Raw genomic sequence first — 22,064 nt, 5'->3', positions numbered from 1 at the left:
AGACCACTCTTTATGCCCATTATATCCTACTTATTGCAAAGATTCATCTGTCTGTTTGCAGTTTATACCAGTCTGCCTTAGACCTGAGATCAAAAAGTCTAAAATCTGGACACAAAATCGGATTCTGACCACAGGCAAATTTTTGGTAGAAAAAAAATCGGGTCCAAAAAAATGAGGTTTTTCCCTCTGCATATTGTAGTGCAACTAGAAATTCCAGATTATTTGGCATTATTGTAGAGCTACATCTGTCTACCTTTCTATAATACCACCTGCTTTAGTGTTATCATACATGACCTTGACGCTACAGAGCTCGGCAGTAGGCTACTACCTCCTGCCATGTAAACTCGTCACCAGGGGTTAATGTCTCAAGTTAGTTTTGCCTACATGTTAAGAGCATAATACTGCATAGGATCTATAAATAGATGCTTACATGTGTTGACAATTATTCATAATAATCTTAATAATAACACTTAGATGGTGCCTTTGGCTTAATTTTTCATTAGCTGATGGGATTTTGACATTTCTAGAAGGATTCACAACTTAACATTGGTTCGGCTGGGTCACATGAATGGGCAAGTTCGATGCAAAATGAATAGTGGGGTCTGTTGTGAAATACAGTTACAACAGACAATGTATATAGAGAAATCAGTTTCATTCCAATTTTGGAGTCATTCACATTTCTTGAATTCCTGTTATAAATCTGCAGACATGTTTATGTTGTACTTAGATATTATTCGAGAGGAAAAACATTTGTTTGGACTGTTCAGTGGAAACAGAAAGTGCTCATTATTTGGACTATAATTTTATTTTGTAACTATTAAAAATAATTCTAAGAAATTCTGGAAAAACGCCTTGTTGACATCATGGTTCTATGAGGACCAGTACATTTCTGGTTTTGAAATTTATAAGGAACTTTTCATTCATTTAGGACACCGACAGACCATTATAAGGATTATTTTGGATTTACTTCATAATACTGTAAGTTCCTCTCACATTTTTATTTATAACTTTGCTAATTAAATTGTTTAGTAAATTTGAAAAAACTTGATTTTTGCTTCTTTTTTTGTTACTTAGTTTGTGAAGACAGAGTCATAACAGTATATTGTTGTGATGTAATTACATGATACTTATTAAGTGACATAAACAACAAACTGGTAAGTACAATGGATTTAAATAAGTTGCATTCACTCCTTTAAGGACAATTTGTATGTCAAGATCTTTTAATTATGGTTAAATGCAAAATAATAGATATTTAGTGGGTTTGGGTATTATTAAGCAAGCATTAAAGTGAAAGAGCAATTAGCATACAACAGATTATTATTTATGGCATTGATCATCATTTTAAATATTTCAAAATGCCAAAACAGAAGCTTGTACTAATTAAAAATTATTTAGATTTAAATGCATTTTGATGAAAATGGGCAGTATTTAATGAAACAATGCTTCAAAAAATGCTGATAGAAAATTTCCTTATTGTTAGCCCAATCTCCCTGTATTTTTTTATTCAATCTCACTACTTGGTTTTTGAAAAGGTGACAGGAATGAAGAAGTAGATCAATTAGGTGACATTCTGTTGTCAAAGACAATCTTTAGAACATAAAGAAATATATACAATTATCTGAAATGGTTCCATTCAGCAATATGCATGTTAGAAGCTGGATCACATTAGTAGACAGGTTTCTGGTGACTGAAATTTATTGGTCTTTAATCATTAATTTTGTTAATAGTTAAATCAAACAGATTAAGCAACATATCTTCCATGGTTAGCAAACTTGCCTTGATTTTTAAAAAATAAAATAAAGTACAGTTTCATATATACTCACTTATAAATCAAATCAAGCTGCATGCAACAAAGATCCTAATCTGCCATATATAATGCACCCTCAGATGAGGCTCTGATTACTACTAGCAAACTGTACAGACCCAGCTCTGCCATCACATAATACGCTGGCAGATCAGGATCTGTGCAGTTAGCCTCATCGTATAAGCGAGTATATATGGTAATTATAGTATCTGAGGCTTGTTCATATTTATGTCCAGTAGTACATGTTCATAAATAGGCTGACACAATTTTACAAACAAAAAACAAATACCAGAAATGCCACAAAAATTCTTTATTTGTACAAAAACACCCCACTGAAATGTTGTCAAGAAAGTGTTCTTTATTGGCAAGGATATCAGTACTATCTAGTCTGCCTAGACCAGTTCCGAAAAGCATCAAAGTTGCTGGGCACATCAATACACTAACAATAATTATATTATTTTTGCAAAAAAAGCTAAATATATTGAGTAAAAATTTTATTAGTTAACAAATTCTTAAAGCAGAGAGAAAATTAATTCTTTTTTTTATATCTGAATATTTAGGTAAATGATGGTAAATAAGCAAAAACAGGGGTACAAAAGAACAAGACAAGTTACACAGAGTTTAAATAACAAAAACAATACAATTTCTTCATGAAAAATGTTGGTTGGCTGATTTATGGAGAATTTATCCACATTATTACAATACTTTTACTTAAGTAGAATCATACAGATGAAAACCGTTATGAGAGGACAAGAATCTTGAGACAGGTGACTGTTTCTTTCTGACCTAGTGGATGTTGGCAGATAGACATTTTCAACTGAATTTTAACATGTCTTTTGGTAAGAATGCTTCCACGTCACTAACGTTGAAAAAGAGGAATGACACATTAAAAAAGCAGACATTTTTTTATATATATTTTGAATCTATTCTTACAAGTGTGAAGATAAAATAAAAACAAATTAAGATTGTATCTCTTGAGAGAATTCAAACATCAATGATTACAACTCTAGAAAAAAAGAAGATAATATATTCTCATCAGAGGTCTCTATTTCAAATCTCTTCTATCATCTGAGAATTGGTCAAATTATCTGACTTATTAATGGCTTAGAAAGGTAATATCTAGTACTAGTCATTAAAATTTTATTCATGTGAAAGATGTTTGCAATCAATTATTCAAGTTCTAGCATGGAAAGTGAAGCACCTGTTGGAAATCTTTTAGCTCTGATTCCAAAATATTTGTATCACAGAAGGTCAGCAATTTATTTTGAATCTTTCCAGGGGCATATTGGCTAATATTATTCAGTATTACATAGTGGCTTCCAACGTCATTATTAGAGTGCACAGCTGGTACATAATTAAGTGGTAAAGAGTTAAGATTGTATCTTTTGAGAGAATTTGCACATCATTAATCTGCACTATAACGGTAGAAACCCCAACTGTAGATAATCTAGAAATAAAAGAGCAGGACAAATTATCATAAAATGTCTCAATCGCATCTCTCTTCTGTCAAATGAATACTAACAAAATTCTCTTACTTATCAGACAGATATCAGTCATAACATTTTCATTCCTGAAAGATGTTTGCAATCATTTGTTCATTTCCTGGTATAACGCCTGAAGCGCCTGCTTGAAGTCTTGTAGCTCCAATTCCAACTTAGAAATTCTATCTAGAGAGGTAAAAAGTTTCTGCAGTTTAATTTCTAACACACTTCTCTGTTTCTCATAATTCTGGTACAGGTGCTGCTCAACCACCACATATGTCTTTTGTACCTGTAATAGATAATACATATTGAAAAAATGGGAATTCTAAACAAGAATTTGCCTATTAAGACATCAACACTCAACAAAACATACTTTCTACCATTCTTTCCACAATGCATACAGTTTAGTGATTTTATCTTTGTTTAGTATTTATAGTAGTATAGAAATGATGATTCTTACCAAAAAAAGGACTGTAGATACCGAAGATCATTTTAAAAATTCTGTTGTATAAGCCTGCACAGAGTTAAATATCAAAATATTTTTTAGAAAATTAAAAATGTTCAATGAATCATGTATTGCATTATTCAAATTATTCTGCAACAAAACAAGGGAATATGCTTTACAAAATATTTTCAGCAAATGAATTTCCATCCTACAAGGTACATTCTCAATCAAGTATGTAATAAAGCCAACATATTTATTCCTGATTTTGAAAACATTGTTTTCATTAACTAATTTTACTTGTACCAAGCAATCTGATATCAAAGGATTTTACTCTCTGGTATGACTATGTGCAGGTCCCTATGACCTAGACCTCTCGTTTTTTATAAAAAGATGTCTTTACTGGTTGAATATAGTGAAAGTATTCAAAATGTAACTTTATTTGCCTTAGCAATACATGAAGTATAAATAACAAATTCGTTTCTCCAATAAAATTTACCCTAACCAAATTCCCAGAATTTTGTCAAAAAATATTATTCAAGTGTTAGATTGTCCAAACATTTCCAACTGCATTACCTGACATGACTTACACTCAGGACTGGGCGTGTGTGTGTGTGTTTATGTGTTAGTGTTATGTTATGATGTCACTGTCAAATGAGCCAACCCGCCACATTTCTAGAATTGTACTGACTGCACTGACATTTCAATTTAAAATAGCATAATTTATGTAGTATAAGGTTACAACGTTTGCTCAAAAACAGAAAAAGGCTATTATTTCCTTTTTGTAATTTCTAAATACAGTAAAGAAACATGAAGACTATAGCGATCAGATGATTATACTGTGTTGAACTGGCAAGTATTTTTGAGGAAAAAAAGCCCAACTCCACATTCAAATGTATAGTACAAAGATCAAATCATCGCAAAGCTTTCAAAACACAGAGAAAAGACTTTAGACACCACTGTGGAAAAATGTAAGGAAGTGACTTATCAAGAGAGACAGGAGACTGAAAAATAACATACAGAAATGTAAACTGTTAACATTATTTTCATTAGACCTTTGTGTGACAAAATACTTTACTGGGAGAAAAGGGGTTACATCAAAGATGGCAGGATCCACATGTACAATTTCAAAGAACTGCAGTTCATTTTCAAAAGGGTTTTTGCAAATATATTTGACTAAAAGTAAATATCTGATGTAGTTATTTTCTGTGTGTGATTTATATATTATAAAAGTTAGACAATATGAAAATATGATATAAGCATTTAAATGCAAACTACTCCACTCCCTCGATAATGTGCGCCCTGATAACTTGTGAACCTGTTTATAATGCGGGGTCAGGTGTGGATTCCAATTTTTAAACAGAAAATACCCCCAAAATTGATCCCTATTTGTTGAACTTGAAGAAAATCACGATCAAAATTGGTAACAGAAAGTTTGATGTATCGCTCGTCGCAAACGGTAGATAGGTCCCGGAAATTTTAATCAACACTATGAAATATCAAATTTAAAAATTGGTCATACAATTTTTTACATTTTCTTTCCAAATGACATTCCTAGTACACCGCATTTAACAATACGTAAGGAAATTTGTTTGATCAATGAAAATGTCACTTATGCTGAGTGAAGGCAGTACTTTAATAAATAAATACAAATTAAATAAATTTTTTATCAATTGAAATTTGTGTTCTAGTTCAATATTTTGGTTCCTTTTAAGTGTAATTGTCATAAATGCAATGTGTTCTCTTGTAATTAAACGTAAAATGTGTCAATCAACCACAACAGCTATGTCTGGGAGCATTTCTCTGAGAATCTAATTAAGTGCCGACCGTGTTTTGATAACTGACTTACAGAAGTATTTGTTGTATTGCACTGAATAAAAAGCTGGCCTCCTCTGTATTATCAAGTTAATTATGTCTTTTGAATCAAATAAAGGAGATGGAATAAAAGAAAAGTTAAAGGGCACGAAAATCCTACAAACTTAAAATCAAGTGGCCTTGGTTGATTTCAGGTGAACTCACTTATAAATGTTATTGTGTATGTAACATAAACTACCTTAAATAAACCAACTCTTTCATAACTGTGATCAAAGATAACAAGGCAGCCAAGCGAAATGAATACTTCATAAGATAAAGAGCTTGATTTCACTGATATGGACCACTGTCGGCAAGCGAGTTTAAGAGAATTCTTGGACTGACACTTAGGATGATAAGCAGTTTCATTATTACTTCCAATGAAATCATGATATCAATCTTGTACTAATTGAACAATACAAAAATTGAGTTTCAACATAGATGATTGTCTCATGAAATAAATGTCACATGTTTTTGAAATAAAGGAATCTTGTTTGTTGGTGTATCAACAGATAGGGAGGCGCTCACCAGTTATTATGTACTTTGAGAGAGTGTCATATGTAAGGTGAAGTTGTTTACTTTTAAAACATGCACAATGGAGAGAATGTTGGCATACCTCTATGGTACATTAATGTAATGTGGATTATATTTCTTTGGATATTGTACTTTTGGAAACTGTACATGATCTAAGCACACTGGTAACTAAAATTACTGCTCCCTTGTGCTAAAAAATCAGCCTATGCATAGCAGCTGTTAAAATAGGGAAAATGAATTTTGCCAGACTGGACAATACCAGCTTTTGAAAGTGCAATGAATGAATTACCAAATATATAAAATGTAAAAAAAAAAGTTATCAGCTCTTTTTTAAACAATGTACCTCTGAAGTTCAGGAAGCAAAAATGACCAAGTGTTGCTAGCATTTTTTTAAAGGTGCACATCTGGAGTAAAGCCAAGCTGTATACTCTATAACCCATATTACACCCATCAATCATACACCAAAATAAAAGGAATTAAAGGTTCTTTGAATTATACCCAAGATACAGAAGGTCTTTTTTAAATAGCCAGTAAAACCAGTGAGGAAAGCCGGGGAAATTCTTTTTCTTTAAAATTCTAACCCTATACAAAATGCAAAACTGTAGAGCGCCACCTAGTCTAGTTCCTTGCTCTGTGACTTCCAATTTGGCAGAATAATATTAAACACCACTATGGCAACCAGACTCATCAAGAAAACAAAAAGCAGTGACGTAATACACAGAATATTTTTGCATACACATTATGGTTGCTAGAACCAGCTGGAATGATCTTCTTATGTTGGACATTTTGAAAATAAATATTATTTAAACAGAATAACAAACAACTTCATTAGAAAAAGTGCATTATTAAAAATTATTATTGACGTGATTGTAATATGAGGCTTCAGTCAATAAACAGCCCAGTTCCCTAACAACGCCACACTCTCAATGTCAAAGCAATTTTTTTCAATTTTTTCAATTTTTTAAGGTCCCTCTGTAACTCATGCCTTGCTTACAGTGCGGTCTATGTTTGTGGACCCCATTGTGCACAAGTTATCAAGGGGGAAGTGTATTTTGATAAATATTCCCAAAAAATATCATTTCCTGTGTCATTTTAATTTTTTGCAATCTATTGATGACTATACTGACTGTGGATATGGCATAAGTTATTTACATATCTTAAATTTCCACATGATCACTGTTCGTTTCATAGTGTATTGCAAATTGGGTACAATCCTGAAGTCAGCTGGTTGGGCTAGTGCATGTACTTTCGGGAAATTTTATAACAAGCCCATTACAGGCCAGACCAAATTCAGTACAAAGGTCTTGTCAGTATCCAGAATTTTAAAATGGTCATGTAATGTACAATGTAACTTTAGGTTATCTGGTTTAATACCAACATATAAAAGTTTTCTTCTTTTTCTTCTAGTTGTTGTTGTTGTTGTTGTAGGGTTTAACGCCATTTTTCAGCACGCGATAGGCTATACATGGCGTCCAGTATTAATGGTGGAGGAAGAACCCAGGAAAACCCCGGAAAGAACCACCGACCCATGAGAAGCTACTGGCAAGTTTTCTCACATATCCACATTAGCCGAATCCAAGACTCGAACCCACGCAGACAGAGGTGAGATGGCAGTGATCCGTAACGAAGAGCGCTTTAGACCACTTGGCCACTCGGGGCCCCCTCTAGTTGTCGTTAATCTATTCCATAAATAGAAGCCTTGCTCTGAAATCTCATGGGATCACAAGGTACTTATGGGGAAAGTGAAATTGATGAATCAAACTAGACTTACCAAGTCAAAGTTTGATTGTAAGTTTGTGAACCCCATAAGTGCCTTAGTGATCACATGCCCACCCTTAATACTTCCCACCCAATAAGACATTGAGGCTTCCATTTCTCTGCTCTCAAGACTGATCAGCCATGTGACTAGTGTCATCTCATGTGATCACTAAGGTACTTATGGGGTTCATGAAATTACAATCAAACTTCGACTTGGTCAGTCTAGTTTAATTGATTCAATTAGCAAGTCTTTTGTCTAACTGGTACTACATTGCTTCTGCATATATATATCTGGAAGAGATAATACCTGCATCCACAATTCTAAGTGTTACAGTTCTAAATGCAATTATTTGTAAACAATGAAAGTGGCATTCATTATAAAGAATGAACATGGAGTTTAAAAGTATGGATCATTTAAATTCAGTTTAAGTAGAAACTTCAATATTTTGACCTTAAAAGTTACAACTTTGTAAAAAAGACAAATGATTCATCAGCTCAACAAAAAAGAAAACAAATTTTATAGTAAATTATGTTTCTCCAACAATACTTACCCAATCACATTAACATTAGGAATATAAGCCTACTACCTCCCGAATGCAGCCCTACTAAAAGATGAAAAATTGTCTTTTCTATACATATACAAAGGGCAGTAACTCTTTCCCATCAGCTCTCCTGGCCAGTGTTTTGCGAGAACAAATGATGCTCACATAGAGGGGTGTTTGTAGGGTCTTCAAGTAATGTGATTGGGTAAGCATTCTTGCAGAACATAATTTACTATAAAATTTTATTTCTCCTTTGAATACATTCCCTGATCACATTAATATACACCTCACATATCCTTGTAGGGAAGAAAGATTGGATTTCCCATGTGAATGATCATCCATTCACCTGCTTAAAGCGTATGTGTGTGTGTGGTTTGGATTTTTAATGTAACTTTAACAATTTGTTAGTCATATCGCTACAATGTCTGCAGTATGGCAGTTTATAGTCATGTCTAACACTGGGGCATCATGCTGCAGACATGTAGCATCATGTCCCACTCAGTCACATTATCCTCAGACACCAGGCTGACCAGTCCTAACACTAACCTCTTAATGCTGAGCACCTAGAGAGGCAGCTGTTAGTACCATTTTTATAAGAGTTTGTTATGACTCAGCCAGGGTTCCAACCCGCAACCTCCTGCATCTGAGGCAGACACTCTAACCACTTAGGCCACTGGAATGGTCCTGCTTAAAGCAACAAAGCCTACTGTCACATTTTCCATGACCACTCTATCAAAATTCACCTGCAAATCCCATGAATCTAATAGGCTGTGTTGGTTTAATTAGGTCTGATGGTTCTCTGGGTTGCAGTCACAGGAACGACCAGATTGGGATAAAAACTCAAGGAAGTTGACTCTGGCATGCCAGCCAACAGCTTCTATGATGACTCAGCTAAAAACATTGTGTTCAAATGCGAGGCTCATGAAAATTGCTTCAATTTCATTAGCTGATATCCCCATGAAGCAACTTTGATTTTTTCAGACATAAGAGTACCCTGAGCATATAACCCACTTAAGCCATAAAGATAGGGTTTGAGAGGTGATATCCTACTTTCCAGCCTTTATGGTGAGAAAGAGTCTTTTGTGGTTGTCATGGCTTGTCTCTGTACACTTCAAGTATTGTCTGGGGACAGTCTAGACTTTGCATGGCCACTGCTCTCAACTTATCTATAGATGAGAGGGAGTGTACAACAACTCTCATGTTCTCATTGCCCACTAACCAGTTCACAGTCATGAGGATCACCAAACCATCCAATATGAACTGAAGATAGTTCGAGTTGACTGAAAGAACATGTAATTCATTCACTCTGCAAGCTAAACCAAAACTACCAGGAATCTGGTTTTGCAGGATAGCAGCTTTAGTGAGGTACTCGCTAAAGACTAAAATTTCTCTATGTTGAGCCATGTTAGGAAAATGGACAGGTTCCATTTTGGAAACAGGGTGAGGTATCATGGTCTATTAAAATCAATATTGCCCAGTAGGTCTGACAGATCTTTATCATGACCAACATCTCCTCTGCCATGGTGCCTGAATGTGTCAGATATCATGCAGTAGTAGCCTTTGATGGTAACTGATGCTAACTTTTTCACGTTATAGAACTAAAGAAAACAGCTAGCTGAGGGGTTAAGGCACTCATTGGGATGATAATACTGACTAGACCAGTCACTGAAAACATGCCACTAACCCTCATAAGCCTTCAAAGTAGAGGGCCGTCTTGGTTTCAAGTTTCTCTACAGTTAAAGGTCTGAATTCTTTCTCTTGCAAGGCTGTCCTGACAAAGCGGAGCACAAAATAAAAGATGGTCCAGGTAAGGGTGAAACACCTGAAACCTTGGTTGCTTGAGAAGATTCAGTTTGGCAGTAATTTTCCTCAGTAGGTCTATCACTAGCTTGATTTCTGCAAATCTGACTCTGCATTTTCTATACTAATTTGAAAACTAAGACCCTGTGTGTGTGTGTGTGTGTGTGTGTGAGTGTGTGGAGGGGAGGAAAGGCCCATAACCAGTCACAAATGAGTGAGAGTGCATCCACTGTAAATATCTCTTATCTTGGCATCCATCCATCTATGGCTGATGATGAGGTAGCTTCAGAGTAAGTTGTTGTTTTGCCTTCTTCCTGGCTCTCTTTTCAGCATGCTTTATGTTCTTGTCTTCCTCGGCTTTCTGAACACCCTGTCTGACAGCTAGGTGCCAGGTGGATCGGTCGTTAGCACAGCTCTCCCAGTCATTGACAATGATGTTGGTTGTCTTCATGTCCTTCTTGCAGACATCGTTGTAATGTGGCCATCCAGTCGGTCATGTGCCTTCTACTAGCTCCCATATAGGAAAGGTGCCTCTCGCTGAGAATGAAGAACATGCTGTTCATGTTGGCACATTCCAGAACTTCTGTGTTGGGTACTTTGTCCTGCCACTGGATGTGCAGAATGCACCGCAGGCATCTCAGGTGAAAACTGTTGAGTTTCCTCTCATGTCTCACATAGGTGGTCCATGTCTTGCTGCTGTTGAGGAGTGTGCTGAGCATGCAGGCCTGGTAGTTTGGTTTTCTCAGTGAGAATGGGTTTGTTCCAGACACTCTGGTTCAGTCTGGCCATTACTGCTGCTGCCTTGGCAATCCTGCCATTCACCACAGAATCAATGGAGAGTGAGCTGGAGTTGGTGGACCTGAGGTATGTGAAGTTCTCAACAACTTCCAAGTTGTATCCATTGATGGTGACGGAGGGAGGGGAGGGGAGTCTGCATCCTGCACCATGACATTCATTTTCTTCAAACTGATGGTCAGTCCATCGATGGTGACGGAGGGAGGGGAGTCTGCGTCCTGCACCATGACATTCATTTTCTTCAAACTAATGGTCAGCCCAAACTCCTTACAGGAGTGAAAGTGCGACATATCAGCTGCTGCAGTCCATCTTCCATGTGTAATGTCAAGGCTGCATTGTCAGCGAAGAACAATTCATGGATGAGGACCTTTGTGTCTTTAGTCTTAGCAAGGAGACAGGCGATGTTGAACAGCATGGAGAAGAAGATGGCAAAGAACATCAGTGCAAGGAGGCAGCCTTGCTTCACTCAGCTGCTAACTGGAAAGGCCTCCGATGTTGTGCCATTGAAGCACAATGTGCTGTGCATGTTCTTGTGGAATGACATGACAACAGCAAGCAGTCATAGGAGGCAGCCATCTCCTGTGGGAGCCTGAAAAATCCACTCGACTGACCAGGTCATATGCCTTCGTCAGGTCTATGAAGGTGATGTAATGGGGCATCTGCTGCTCACTACACTTCTGCAAATGGAGTAGTGAGAAGATCATGTCTACAGTTGACCAGCTGGCTCGGAAGCCACACTGGGACTCTGGGTAGACGTGGGAGACTGGGGTCTGCAAGTGTGCCAAGGCAACATGTGTGAAAGCCTTTCCAATGATGCTAAGGGAGATGCCCTGATAGTTGATAGTTGTTGCTGTCCATACGGTCTCCTATGTTCTTGCACAAAGCGACGATGTTGGCATCACGCATGTCCTGGGGGATGAGTCCCTGTTCCCAGCTGAGGCAGAGGAGTAGGTGCAGGGGCTGAAGCAGTGCTAATTTCCCGCTCTTGAGGACTTTAGGCACAATGCTGTTGCTTCCATGAACCTTACAAAAGGCGAGCCAACCTATGGCTTTTCCAAGCTCTTCCAGGGTGGGAGGTGTGTCTAGTTCCTCTGTGACTGGCATATTTGGGATGGCGTCTAGGGCGGTTTCGGTGACGATGTTTTGGGTTGCATACAGCTCAAGATAGTGCACAACCCATCGCTGCAGCTGTTTCCCCTGGTCTGTGATGACTTTGCCCATCTTGGACTTGAGGAGGGGTACAATTGGAGGTGGTGGGACCTGTCCTGTCGCCTTCTTGATACCCTCAACACCAAATAACAGTAACAGAAACAATATAATATTTTAAAGTCCTTCAAGTAGTCCTCTGTTTTTTAAGTAAACCAAACAATACTGATCTGTTGTTTGACCCTCAAGTTCGAAGATGACCATGCTATCACTAACTGATTTGGTTTTGTGAGTACCTGAATGGCTGATAATGTTAATTTCTGCTCCGAACTGTCTTTGATATGCTTGATAAAAGATGCCACCTGGATTTGCTTGATCAATAAAGAACATTCTGCAGTTCTGTGATTTCCACTGCTTGTGCTTCTGCTCTACCTCGGCAGTTATCCTCTGTTCAAAGTCTGTATCTCCAGTACGGATGAAACTGCACCAGGTGGAGTGATCCTGTGCGAGATCTTCCAGAGAGTCAGGGTCAATGTTGAAGTGTTTCAAGGACTGGAGGAATCTTTGAAGTATTTCTTCTGACCACCCTGAGATCACATTCCCACCTTCAGTTCTTCATAGTTCTTCTTTGGTACTCTTCTGATATCCTGGTGACATGGCCTACCCATCTCACTTACGATTTTATCAACAGACTGTAGATGCATCAGCAGATTTTAGATGCTTAGACTGTCAACTCTACAAGAACCACAGTGTCTGGGACCCTGTTCTGCCATCTTGCCCACATCAGTTTCCTCAGCTATCCCATGTACAAATGGTTTAGCTTCTTGGCATGGTACACTCTTCAGGTTTTACAAGCATACAGCAGGATAGGCAACACAATTACTTTGTAGACCTTATGTTTCATTTGAAGAATGATACCTCTGTGCTCCCATGCATTTGTGTGTAGTCTACCAAAGGTTTTAGCGATTATCATGTTGATTTCATCATCAATGTGGACTGCATGTGACAGTGTGCTGCCAATATAAGTGAACTTGTCCACTGCCAGGAGTCTGTGGACATTTAATGTGAAGGCTTTATGTAAGGCTTTCCTGTTGCTGGCTGATGCATGACTTGTCACCTTACTGACTGTGGTACTGAAAAGGCTGAAGAAAAATAGTCCATACTCTGAAGAATGTCAGACTAAGATTTGGAATTCAGGGAACAGTCATCAGAAAATATGAGATCACAAACAGTCACTTCCTATGACATCATCTTTAACTATAATCTCCTCAGATTAAAGACCCTGCCATCACTCCAGTATCTGATGTCTTGAGTCACATTCAAAAGAAGGTATCACAAAGAGTCTGCAGAATGTTATGTCATTTCTGTGAAAATTGTTATGATACTGGCAAGACAGGAATCTTGCATCATTTGCATGTCAACTTTTGGAAAACTAAAATGCTTTAGCTGTGCTAAATTTGTACCAAATACGGCAACTAGTGTAGAAACTGATGACTTTAAAAAATTTCAAAACTGCATTTTTACATTGTTGATGATGCTGTTGCCAATTACTTTTTGTAAGAAAGCGAAACATATGTTTCATTATCTGCTAAATGTTAACAAGACCAGCAAGCCCTATACAGTTTTTCCACCCATAAAAAAGAATTAAAACAAAAGGTTCAAGATTTTCTGTATGGTGTGAAGATTAAATTTCATTTAGTTCACAGGTAACACTATTATATATCATGCTCATTAAGATGCTTCCTATCTCTCTCAATATTGATAAGAAAGTGTGATTCAATAATGGCAACTTTTTGCACTGCTTGCTAACCATGGTCAACTTCAAATATAACAAAAAGAAGTTAATTAGGTAATTATATCGAGAGTACATATCTAGCGATTGTATAACATCATGTTCTTGAATATTAATGATTAGGTCTTTTCACTAAGAAATACAATTACAATATGCAACCATGGTGTTTAAAAATAAACACTGAAAAATTATTCAGACTGACCCACCCAATTTTTCTTTGCATGAAACATGAAACACACCCATTACTTGTTTAGGCCTAACATGTTTGACTTAAAAAATGCCTTTGCAGTACTATGGATTACATGAATTTCTAATGCTTGTTTGAAATCAGCCAGAAGTTGAGTGTCCTGCTTCCGTTTGCTGTTGAGATCATCAATCAGTTGTTGGGCATTGTGTCCAATCTCTTCAGCTGTTAGAGTGTCAGGCAATGTCCTCTTCACAGGAGCCAACATCTTGGACAATGTAGCCTTGTGGTCCTCTAAACTTGACTGAGAAGCTGTCTCATCTGGAACACTTCAAATTTAAAGTAAAGTTTACTTTACGAAATTATTACACAAACTATTTCAAACATAATCTGATATTAATTTTTCAGGATTATTTTGACCTTTTGGATTTGTACACATCTGAAAAGCGTGCCTTCCTGATGTGCAGTTTAAAAATCTCAAGGTTAAAGGTGCATCAAATGATAAAATCTATTTCTTATTTTTAGATTTGTGAAAACTCCACAAATGCAAGCTAAGCATCACCACCCAAGGCCAAGTATTACTAGTAATCATTTCCAAACAGGAATTTTACAAACAACAAGCACTCCCAAATTACTGGCTTGCTACAAGCAGAACATCCATGATAAAACAAAGATGATTTAATGAAGCCAGCAATAATGAATTATTTATTGCTTTATCTTATAGACAATTCCAAACTACTGTCACGATAATATTCTGATACAACCACTATCAATATGACACTGTTATTCAACTTTAAACATTGAATAAGATTGAATATCTAATAAAAACATGGTAAGTGCTTGTTAGATAAACACATTCAAGTGACCAATGATAACGACTAGTTATTAGTGTTGGTTTATCACAAATGTGAATTTTGGGGTTCTTTTTCCTTGAAGTAAAGAGTACTTCCTTACTGGACTGTCCTTCTGAGTTTCATATTAGAAAGGCTGGTTATAATAGAATAAATGTTGTAAATGGCATGCAGTGATGAAAACCCTAAAGAAAACAGCGTACCAAACCGAACTGGCTTGTGGTTGTTAGCTTCAAATAAAAAAGGCTCAAAATAATAACAGAACGGTATACTTTGGGGGATATAAGTAATTGACTGGCCAAAGTATGCACAACAATGAGTCTGAAACAAAATGCATGATCAGTCAAAAAAAGTAACAATTGTCCAACAATCGATTTTATCTGCTCCAAATATTCTCCAGTCAGGCATGCATTTTGTAGTAACTGCTGATACATTGAACAATTTGTACAGTTGACTAAAAAACTGATTTGAGGAAATTTTTATTATGAATGTTGACAGCTAAACTTTGGCAATACATGAGTTTAGCTCAACATACTTCTGTTAAACTTATCCTGTGACCACAACTGTTTTGGCAATGTATGCCAGAAACTCTTGGATGTGCAGATACAATGGACTTCCTTATACTGCACTGATTCTGTTTAATTATTGCTATATGGTACATTCACTCTTGAGAGTAGTATTAACTACTTTCACACAATTTTAAAAACATCCTCTCAAAACTGACATTTTTGTAAAATAACCAGTGCTATTCTGGTTCTACCTTGAAGTGAAGTGTTCAGCTGTCTGGGCCTGCTCACTGGGCAGGGCTGAATGAAAAGCTAAATTCTCAACTCCACCCTCTACTTCTGTAGCAGAACTAGGCAACAACATTTGATCTTCATTATTTCTTCTGTCCATTCTGATATTATAAACTGATTAAAAAATATAAAAAGCATTGTTAAGTGTAACTGTTTATAATACTATCAAATAAGTCATATTCTGATTAACAGTAACCCTAGCATATTTTTGCCATCTCTTGTGCAATATTTGTTGTATGAAAAGCAACCTCAAAAGAGTCGAAAGTGAGAGATGGGGGGATGTGGGAGTAGGTAACAGATTCCCATTGAGGTTTTGTAAATACTGTTATCTACTCCAAAGCCAGACGTTTGGCACCACTTCCATTTAATTTGGTACCTAATATACGTTGAAGGTACACATAAGTAGTTAGTAAAAAATACTTTTTGTGATCTGCTGAACTGTTGACTTGCATAGTTGATGACTGCACACCCATTTATAATACTATATATATTCTGTTTCACAATACGTTAAAACACGAGTATCATGAATGGCACATTACATGTCTGCCCCATGCTTAATATTCTTCAATGTAGGTAACAGAAGGGTATGATTGACTCTGGAGATTAATGGCTCTAAATGGCTTCAATCAGGCAACAGAAGGGTATGATCTTAAATTAAACATATTGTGCAGAAATGGTTATTTCCTATTTTTTACTATCAATGGACTGTGACCTCTGGCATTCAGACCCATAATCTGTTTTTTTGGAAGGGGGTATCTTAAATGCAAACCATCCACAAAGTTTGGTCAAGTCATGTGGCTTATAACAAATGCAAATCCATTTTTCTCCATCCAATCACAGTAACTCTGACCATTGACCTTTTGAAACCCAAAATAAATAGGATTCATTTTTATCCCAAGTGAATGTCAACCGTCAATGGTGGAGAACTTGAGTCAATGTGCAGAAACTATTCTTCTTCTTTCAGTCACAGTACTCTTGGCTTTTGACCTTTCAACACCTAAATCAAATGGGTTCTTCATTACTCCAAGTGCAAGCCATCAGCAAAGTTTGGCAAATGTATGTGGTAGACAACTCTGTTCTGCTGAAAGTAAATTGACAACAGAAGAATATCATAATATACTCCACCTTCTGGCAGGCACATGAAAAATGCAACTTTTCTAGTGCAATGCGAAGCAGTTCTTCACTTTCAGCACCTTGTGTGGACACTTAGCATTAAATTCCATAGTTCATGTCATTTTTGATGTGCAAATAATGAAAATTATATAAAACCTAATCGATCTCCTTCAATATCATGTTCATTTTATACATTTAATGCATTTTTCTCAATGTTTATGGAAATTTGCAGTCTAGTAAAAGCCATGTGTACAGTTCAGTTATTCACTTAGTTAAAGTGATTTAGGGTTTATTATCATTTTGTTTAAAATGTATATAGAGGGGTGTTTTTGCCCCTCTTTTAAAATGTTGTTTTAAAATTTACCCAGTTTTTAGAAAGAAGATAATTTTTTTGATCCTGAAATGGTTATCCCCATGTTAAAAATGTTGATAGTGAACTTCTTTCTTGCTACAGATTTTTTGTTGCAATATAAGCCCTTGATATTCTGTTTATCAAATATCTTCAACAAAACCAGTCTTAAATAAACTCCCCCATATCATGTTCTTGCTTCTCTTGAAATGTGATCAACATGAGCTGAATTTTACAAGATTCTGCAAACAACTCCAACTGTATTTTTAACATCATTTTCCGATAGAATAACAAAATGATAGGTTACGTTAAGTCACAGAAATTTTAAAGTTTACACTAGAAGATCTAGCAAATAAAGACTTTAATCACAATATGAAAAGAGGCTGATTTTGGGATCAAATGATCTGGGTTGTGTTTTGGTCCTGTTACCCGAAAACTGTTTCACCTTCATCATTTGATGGCTCCCACTTCCATGTTATTAAGGTACAGGACCATTTGACACAATCCAATAGGAGATGGGTGGGGTGGGGTGCATTCAATAAAGATGAGAGATTTCTTTTCTGCAGCCTTCCACTGTTTCCCCATGCACCACTGCAATATCTATATTGTTCCAATCTGCTGCAGCTCCCAAACAGAAACTTGCAACACTAATTAGTATTTACACTATCAAATCAGTTGCTAAAAGCTGACTTTTATATAACAGTTCTACTTTAAGATTTATTAACTCTTTTAGTCTTATGGTAATTATTTGTTGTAAAGCTTTCCGAAAATCAAGGTATTTTACAGCTTGTTCCAAGTCTCAACCACAATGCAGCAGAATATACATTTCCATGGCATTTACTCTGCAAAGAGGGCAGTTCAAGTTCTCTAACATCCAGGTTACGCAGCCAATATCTCTGTGATCACCAGTGATGAAACTATGAAACTAGCAACACTTCAGGCTTCATTTTGAGAACGTTGGTAGGTATTATCAGTTTCTCTGATGTGTAAATTCCATTTCTTGTCCAACAACAGTTTTAAGACAAGGTATAGGTCTTGATATGTACACTGTACGTTCACTGTAATGCATTTTTTAAAATACAAAACAGCATTTTAACACATTCATCGGGGTTTTTAGGTCTCTTAATTACTCGCATTACTTTGATGGAATGAGTATTCACAAATTTCTTTCTATAAGCAGAGAAAATTTGCATATTATAAAGGAACAAATAAAAAATTCTGAATGGACAATCTGAGCTCTGAATAACCTTATAACCACAGTGTTGTGTTATATACATACACAATAAAACTATATTAACATTAAATCATATTAAATATCATGATACTGATATGACATTCAAGGAGATTGAATAAAGTTTATATAGATTTATTATGAATAAGAAAACATATAAAAATGAATTTAGATATAAAATGTATTGATCAAAGCACTGAATAAGTGTGAGAAGTGAGAAGCCACTTCACATTTCTCTGAAACTATGCATTTCAAAAATATATTTCTAAACAAGAATGTATTCAGCATTCAAATGGTTCTGCAATCTTCAATAATACATAGTTTCAACAGACCAGAAAATGAGCATTTTACAAGCAACAATTCCTGCTTACCTTCAGCATTTATCTGGTAACACATGAAACTAAAAATGATACCAAACATAAAGAAGTTGGAGTAGATACAATACAGTTTACCCACTGTTATGTATATCATATTATGTGTATCATTTTCATAATAAGTTTTTGTCAGGGTCATTTATTTCATGACATTTTTAATGCTAGTATCCTATAATCATAGTCTGCACTTTAAATTTGAGCCTTGTATAGTGTGTACATTGCATCATTCATAACGTTCCAAGGTTGAGATGTACTATAGTTCAGATAAATATCATGTGATCCAACATGGACATGAGTTCTTGTAAATGGAGGTCATAGGTTTTCTAAAAAAAAGCTCCTGACCAATTTCCTAATTAGCCTGTGTAAATCAGCAAATTTGTTTCCTGAAAGAATATTTCAAAATAGCAAGAATGATTCATTCAAAGCCTTTTATTGCATTCTTACTATTTGTGTTAGCTTTGTAAATAACAAAATTATCAGTTATTCTTAGTAGTAATATTGGTCTTGGAAGAGTCATTTATTTATTTGATTCATTTATTTAATTTAATCATCATTTGTTGGAAATACAGTGCTCTAACATTTATATAAAGACTAAATGGATTAATAGCTCAAGGAATTATTGAGAATTCAATCAAAGACATTTTGATATATAACTGTATGGAATTACCATGAATTCATTTAAAGACATTTTTGGATTATATCAGTGACATCTTCTGAACTAATGACACATCAGTACTGACTTCATTCAAAATACTTTGGGATCTTATCTGGATTACTCTGAACTATTGGAATTTATAGAACATTTAGTATTTTATGATTTCATTCACTATACTGTCAGTTATTTTTCATTCTTTCACTTTGTATTTAAGGGAAATAAATTAATAGTTTCAACTGTACAAAACTTGTTGAGAAAGTGTCAACCAAGAAACTGACATTTAATTTACTTAAGCTGATTTAAAGTTAGCAAGTGCATATTCCAGTGACACAAAAACTGGTGAATCACCTAATTCAGTTCATAAGGAAATAGAGCACCATTTTAGTGAATCAATGACAAGTAATTACCAGTAGGATTGTTTCACAGTATGATGTACAAGAAATGACCAAGCTGTACATACTACAATTTACTGAAGGATTACAGAAAAGATGATCTTAATATTACAATAAAAATATTAGTAATGCTAAGTACATTTTATATATGCTTAATGTTAATGTACAGTACTTTTGGAATTGGTTACTTCATTTTAAATAATGATTCACTGATTAGTCTATCTAGGTTAAATATTTGAGCTCCAGAACCCTATCAAATGACAACATAGGTATGAGTAAACACTAAACCTTGATTATCTTTTATCTTCACTGACTTTTCTAACTTTTATTTCTGATTAGCAGTGCTTAAAAGCATTTGATAATTTACACTTTTTGTCCATGCATTATAAAAGTGATCTGTCAGTAAAACTGTTATCCTTTAATGTCAATTTCTTTTAGTTTCATCTAGAATGTCCAAACACTGATGTTCATGCTTTGCCCCCATGTTTTCATTAACTAATTACAAACTTCTTGTTTTTAACTGGAACACTTTGTTTGGTTAGCTTTATTTACTGTGATGGGTTATTGTCAGTTAGTCTTGCAATTAGTTGATGGAATCATTTTCAAACTTAATAATGATTAAGTTCCATGAATTGTTGCTAATTTTCAATTTTGGTATTCATAACATTTATAATTCATAATGACCAGTGAAAATTGGAATGCATAGTAATTTATCAATTATTGTTTAATGTTTCACCAACTTCTTCACATTTACAGTCTGTATGGAAATAATAACAGTACATATATTATGGGTTTAATTAAATTATTTTAAACTGAAACAAAACTTTATTTAGCAAGTCCCCTTGTACACATTTTAAATGTATTCTTTACTTTTGATACTCTTTTCAAATTGATTAATATAATTTTCTGACAATCAACAAAGAAGTAAACATTTTGAATAATAATAATAATAATAATAATTGCAGTGCCCAACCTTTAAGAAGTCTTTGGCACTTTACAATTTTTGATAACACATAAACACATATGCAAAAACAAGCTTACAAAAAACACCATGAAAATACAAAACAGATATATAAAGAAATATCCCATTTAATTTTTCTCAAGTCCTTAAGAAAGGCTTGAAGCTCATATTTCTTCATCATGATATAGCCAATAATGTCATTAAAGTACTGTTAAAACCAAAAAATCCCAAAAGCACTAAAATGTGTGCAATATATATAATTAAAATAATTCAATCAATTTAAATACTTAAGTATAATTAATTAACTTTATGTAAATTCATTAGCAGCTTGTACAAATTTAGAGGGATTTTTTGTTCCTTATTTTCAAATTTTAGGAAGAATTGTGTGAATATCAACTTTTACAATGGTCAATGCTTCCGATCTAGTTTGGTATGTTAGTTTTGTTACTCCAATACTTTAAAGAAAAAACAGTAAATAAAATTATTGTACTACTTCTAATTATAAACAGCGTAATTATATTAAGAGCATCATTAGCTCCTATATTCAAACAGGCAATGTAAAATCCTCTTATGTCATGATGTTTAAGAGAGCCATTTCAGTTTTGGCTGCCCACGTTGTTAGAAACTGGGAGCATCTCTTTATGCGTGAATTCAGCTTACTGAAGAAGAAAAATTATTGGTAAAATAGTACTTTCAAGAAGTAGTGACACTGCACATAATACGGAAAGGAACAATGAGTATTGTTTGTTAAAAGATTGAGCAAAAATTACTGATAAAACTGAATTCGTCTGCTCAAAAGAAAGACTACGAAGTTTTGCAAACCAATCAATAGCCTGGTTCCCTGACCACTCTCCACTCCGTTACACTTCGATATGTCGTTGTGACGAAGATGAACGGAGTGGAGAGAGGTCAGGGAACCAGACTAACCAATCAGTGCACTCGGAACAGTCGGCTATAAAGATGGAATGTAAATAAAGAACATTTTTAAGGTGGCGCTCTACAGTTTTATATTTTTCATAGGGAGGGTTAGAATTTTTAAGAAAAAGAATTTCCTTAGTGGTTATACTGGCTATTTAACAAAGCCCTTGTATATCTTAGGTATTATTCAAAGAACCTTTAATTCCCTTTATTTTGGTGTATGATTGATGGGTGTAACATGGACATCGTATAACGGCGGAAATGTGGAACAATTTCCACCCGCCTAAAGCTAGT

The 22,064-nt window shown here is 35.2% G+C and overlaps 1 protein-coding gene across 1 annotated transcript; it reads right to left on the bottom strand.

The window, feature by feature from the left end:
* Positions 1-1,913: 1,913 nt before the first annotated feature.
* On the bottom strand, positions 1,914-21,696 carry LOC149771447 (synaptonemal complex central element protein 2-like). Its single transcript, XM_089948434.1, has 4 exons — positions 21,623-21,696; positions 15,741-15,891; positions 14,248-14,458; positions 1,914-3,574 (listed from the first exon to the last, which is right to left on the bottom strand). The coding sequence occupies exons 2-4, from the start codon at positions 15,875-15,877 to the stop codon at positions 3,392-3,394; spliced, it is 531 nt and encodes a 176-aa protein (XP_089804560.1). The 5' UTR covers positions 15,878-15,891; positions 21,623-21,696; the 3' UTR covers positions 1,914-3,391.
* Between the last annotated feature and the right edge of the window lie 368 nt (positions 21,697-22,064).

The sequence above is a fragment of the Sinohyriopsis cumingii genome, unplaced genomic scaffold (genome assembly GCF_028554795.1).
Source record: "Sinohyriopsis cumingii isolate HCF-2022 unplaced genomic scaffold, ASM2855479v2 utg001851l, whole genome shotgun sequence".
Lineage (NCBI taxonomy): Eukaryota > Metazoa > Mollusca > Bivalvia > Unionida > Unionidae > Sinohyriopsis > Sinohyriopsis cumingii.
The sequence above is the reverse complement of the archived record's forward strand: the minus strand, read 5'-3'. Positions and strand labels throughout refer to the sequence as shown.

Coding starts and splice junctions, on each gene's coding strand:
- LOC149771447 (XM_089948434.1), bottom strand. CDS start 15,877: ATGGACAGAAGAAATAATGAAGATCAAATGTTGTTGCCTAGTTCTGCT. Junction 14,459..15,740: donor GCTGAACACTTCACTTCAAG/GTAGAACCAGAA, acceptor TTAAATTTGAAG/TGTTCCAGATGAGACAGCTT. Junction 3,575..14,247: donor AACAAGCATTAGAAATTCAT/GTAATCCATAGT, acceptor TATCTATTACAG/GTACAAAAGACATATGTGGT.